We start from the raw sequence: 4,221 nt of genomic DNA on the forward strand, positions 1-4,221 counted from the left end.
AGTTTCGTTTCATATGGGACAATGACCCATTGTTCATATCTTATTAAAGATGTGATATATATGTGACAATGACACATAATATCTACTCTATTTAAGAAGTTGTAGTAGAGTTGAATCAATAAGTGAATTTCACAACATTTACGTACACCACAAAAATCCGCCAAAGTGCTGCCATTGAGAACTTTTTTTTTTTTAGAGTAAGAATGATTTACTCGCTCTTATCCTCTTATTCTCAGTAGTAGGTTTAAATAAAGTTGAACTAACAAGGTGAGCAACGAACTTGATACGAGCAGTAAACTCGGATGTCCTAAATTCGACTCCCACTAGACATACCTTGGACCACTCACACAGAGGTGTTTAATGCTCTTCACTGCTTTCAATGAAAGTTGAATGGTTTTTATTCAACCCCAGTATAACCTGATCCATGGGGTTGTAGGATTAGTATGGACCCGCGGGACTAGTTTAGTCGAAGGCCTAGATACCCGCCATTAACAAAAGAAAAAAAAAAAAGTTGAACTGACAAGGATTACCTAACTAGACTTTTCACTTTGTAACAGTTGCTGGGGCCTTTCGAAAGAGAGAAAGAGACCAGCAAGCTAAAAAACGGGCGGATGTGCCCCACACATTTCTTATCTTATTCAGATTTTAATATGTTGTCGGCTTGGTTACATAAAGAAAGAACTAACCCCAAGGTGATAGCCGAGTTGGCATAGACACTGGTCTAAACCGATAGGTGACCTATGTTCGGCTCCTCTTACCTATTTAAGACCACTCTCCTTGGATTTAATGGTTTTCCATTTTTACCTTGAATGAACCGATCCTATGGTTGTGGGGCCCGCATAGATCAGGGAATAGTCAGGCAGAAGGCTTGAATACCCTTGTTAGCACCAAAAAAAAAAAAAAAAAAGGTAATTTACAATGCCCCGCTGGAGAATGCCAATATTAGAGGGACACCTCCTCTCTTTCACCAAATTAGACTTGAACCCTTGCCGCCAGACTCTATTAAATAAGGATTCGAAATGACATTTTTACACTTTTAACTAAAATAAATAATAAATCATATATTTACCCTTGTAGCCTGAAAAGTTCAAAGAAAGGGAGAGAGTTCGAGCTTTACTGCTGCTGTTCATCAGCTAACTACACCAAAGAGCCAGTGAAGGTGGGTTTCCAAGCGGCCATGACCCATATCACTGAGGCCGCCAAGAAATCGATGATGCTTCGTGAACTTGAGAAGGATAAATTTTCTGCTCAAGCTATTGAGAACTGCAAGGAATTGATGGACTATGCCATTGACGACCTCAAGAAGTCTTTTGACGAGCTAGGCACGTTCGATATGAGCATGATGGATGATTTTCTAGAAAACATCAAGCTACTCTGACTCATCAGGAAAGATGTGTTTATTCGGTTTCAGTTTCCACTGGCATTGATGCATTAACAAGTGTTAAATACAAATCTATCGGACTCTTTCGCTGAAGAATATGTTATATAATCTATCTAACAATCCGATAGGGAATCCTCTGGTTTTCGGAGTAGGTAATGCGATCATCAGACATGTTTTAGTTTAATTTCTCATTTTATTTTTATGGGTTTCCTTGACCAAAATAAATTTAATCCGCCTTTGCATTATTGACCAAATCTGTTTTATTAGGTTTTTTCATGGATTTCTTACATCAATTCAAGCAATCTTAGATGAGAATCCCTGATTCATTATTCCATCTGTCTACAAGCTTCTGTTCTAAGTTGTTCTTCCATTTCTCTACCGAGTACTGTCTCCTTTTCGGTATCCTTCTCCTCAAACCTAGGATTTTCACACCAATCAATTGTGTTTGGCTTTACTGCCGCTGTTCTCTAATGGGCAGATCATTGCCGTGAAGAAGCTCCACAGACAACAAGCGATGAGAACGGCGGCATCCACAAAGGCATTCTGCAACGAGATCTTGATACTGTCATCGATAGACCACTCGAACCTGGTGATGCTCCACGGGTACTATAGCGATCCAAGAGGCCTAGTCCTCGTATACGATTACATCCTGAATGGTACACTAGCCAATCATCTCCACGGGTCGAAGTGCTTGGAGAGGAAGAATTCGTTGGCATGGGAAGTGAGAGTAGAAGTGGCGATGCAGACGGCGATGGCATTGGAGCACCTTCACTTCTCGGTGGCGTCGGTGATTGTTCATGGAGACGTAACATCATCGAACATGTTTGTAGAGAAGGATATGAGGCTGCTGGTGTTCACTGACTCATCGTCGTCGAAGTCTGTTTGGACGGGGCCACAGGGAACGCCGGGATACTTGGATCCAGAGTACCACCAGTCGTTCATGTTGACGGAAAAGAGTGACATGTACAGCTTCGGGGTGGTATTGTTAGCAGACATGGTGCTGTTAAAGATTCAGGTGGGAGGTGGTGGATGGCTGCTTATTACATGGGCATTTTAGGTACTTCACATTTAGTAAAGACATTTTGGCATTTAAAATAAAATATAGTAGCTGACATCAACATATAGGATATATTTCTTAACGGAGACAAACGGTAGGAGGTCTGAGTCTAATTTGATGAAAGAGAGGGGTTGTTTCTATAATACTAGCATTCTCCATGGGGGTGGCGCTATAAATTATCCAAAAAAAAGGGTTCCTTACCCATGCTGTCTTCAGGTTTTGACAGAAATAAATTTGAAAAGCCTCATCAACCATCATCTTTGAAGTCTATAACATCACATAACTGCTTATTAAACTAAGGAAAATAAATGTCTACTTAATTTTAAGAAAACAAAAACCTTCAATTATAATTTCTGAAACTAAAAACAGCCATGTAAATGTAAATTGGTATTTGGTAGATGTTGAGTAGATAAGGCGTGCAGATTGTATCGATCTTCTATACGGGCGAAGATAGCCTCACCAAAAGTTGGCCTTCCATGACACTGTAGATCCAATGTACAAACAAACAGTTAATGGCTTAAGATATGGTGGATAGTAAAAGCAAGTAGGTTATGAACTGCATCTGAGTTAGTTCAGATTTCACCTCTTGACATAGTAGTAACAGAAATCAGCCAAGATAAAGGTCTGAATGATTTCTGCAACAAAAATCATCAGTACCCATATGTACCCAGCTCCTATCAAGGTTAGATATGTTCCACCAGTCTCAATCACCTACATATATAGAACATGAATTAGATAAATTACGAAAACAGGAGGTGATAAGTCGTCATATGATAGTTCAAACAGAATGAGGAATTTAATTCTAGACTTTACTCGTCAAAGTTGGATATAGCAGTTAACACAGTGCTCTGGATAAACTTTAACACAAATGTAAATAATGCAAACCCATGGAAGCTAACTTGGAACAGTAACACCCAAGGTTTGGACAGAGACTGACATCAGGATATGACAGAAAATACATAACCTAGTTCACGGGCAAACACGAACGGAGTTTCAATGAACACCAAAGGAAATCAAGCGAAAGATTCCAACATCGCGCATCAAATTTAAGAATCTAGAAATGTATCTATCGATATTGCAGGAGTCAATACAAGATGGAATTTAAAAACTTCCAGATTAAGTCCAGATATCAACTTTGCCTTACAAGTTACAACTCACCCGAATGATCCAGTAAGCACAACCCAAGAATCGTTGAACACCCAAAGCAAAAACATAATGGGCTGTAAATGGTTCAACCATCTGAAACAAATAGTAGAAAGGGTCAAGGAAAATAATGTATGATGAACTATAGATAAGGAAACACAGAGAGCAATCGGCAACCCAACCTTTGCATTCTGCATCAGACGAAGCTGAGGCAGCACCGACACAGATTCAGCATAGACATTAAAAGCCCAAAGCATTCTATTGATTAGGAAATGATGAGTATAAGGATGTATAAGAGCTGCCAGGATTGCTGAAGGAATCACCTGCAGGAACAGTCCACTGGTCATACAGAGCAATGCTGATGCATAGATGAAAAAAAAAAAATAATGGAGGAAGCAAAAAACTTCTATTTCTCAGGATTCTTCACCAAAATTTTTTGCTTCATATACATGTTTTTCGTATGCCTACACAAGGATACCATGTCAAATTCAGGGTTTGACTCCTCCGATCTTGCTAAAACTTATCTTACATACATTTTCTTGTTTTCAGTTCATACTTCCGCACCGTTTGTCTGTATAACAACTCAGTCCAAGTACACCTTTTTTTTTTATTTTTTTTTTTATGGAAAAAGGCTGGGCAT

General features: G+C 39.2%; 2 protein-coding genes across 2 annotated transcripts in view; one reads left to right on the forward strand and one right to left on the reverse strand.

Moving 5' to 3' along the window:
* The first annotated feature begins 1,177 nt into the window (after positions 1–1,177).
* Positions 1,178–2,438, forward strand: LOC122064734 (LEAF RUST 10 DISEASE-RESISTANCE LOCUS RECEPTOR-LIKE PROTEIN KINASE-like 1.5). The gene is made up of 3 exons (XM_042628492.1): positions 1,178–1,322; positions 1,860–1,984; positions 2,070–2,438. The coding sequence occupies exons 1-3, from the start codon at positions 1,178–1,180 to the stop codon at positions 2,436–2,438; spliced, it is 639 nt and encodes a 212-aa protein (XP_042484426.1).
* A 217-nt stretch (positions 2,439–2,655) lies between these two features.
* LOC122064733 (ER lumen protein-retaining receptor erd-2.2-like) overlaps positions 2,656–4,221 on the reverse strand; it is a 3,605-nt gene continuing 2,039 nt past the window's right edge. Inside the window, exons 3-6 of the mRNA XM_042628491.1 lie at positions 3,764–3,904; positions 3,597–3,677; positions 3,022–3,149; positions 2,656–2,920 (exon numbers count right to left, since the gene is read on the reverse strand). Of these exons, the coding sequence (XP_042484425.1) occupies positions 2,875–2,920; positions 3,022–3,149; positions 3,597–3,677; positions 3,764–3,904 (396 nt within the window). The 3' untranslated portion in view covers positions 2,656–2,874. The remainder of the gene's footprint in view (positions 2,921–3,021; positions 3,150–3,596; positions 3,678–3,763; positions 3,905–4,221) is intronic.

Source organism: Macadamia integrifolia, unplaced genomic scaffold, assembly GCF_013358625.1.
Source record: "Macadamia integrifolia cultivar HAES 741 unplaced genomic scaffold, SCU_Mint_v3 scaffold1737, whole genome shotgun sequence".
NCBI classification, from domain to species: domain Eukaryota; kingdom Viridiplantae; phylum Streptophyta; class Magnoliopsida; order Proteales; family Proteaceae; genus Macadamia; species Macadamia integrifolia.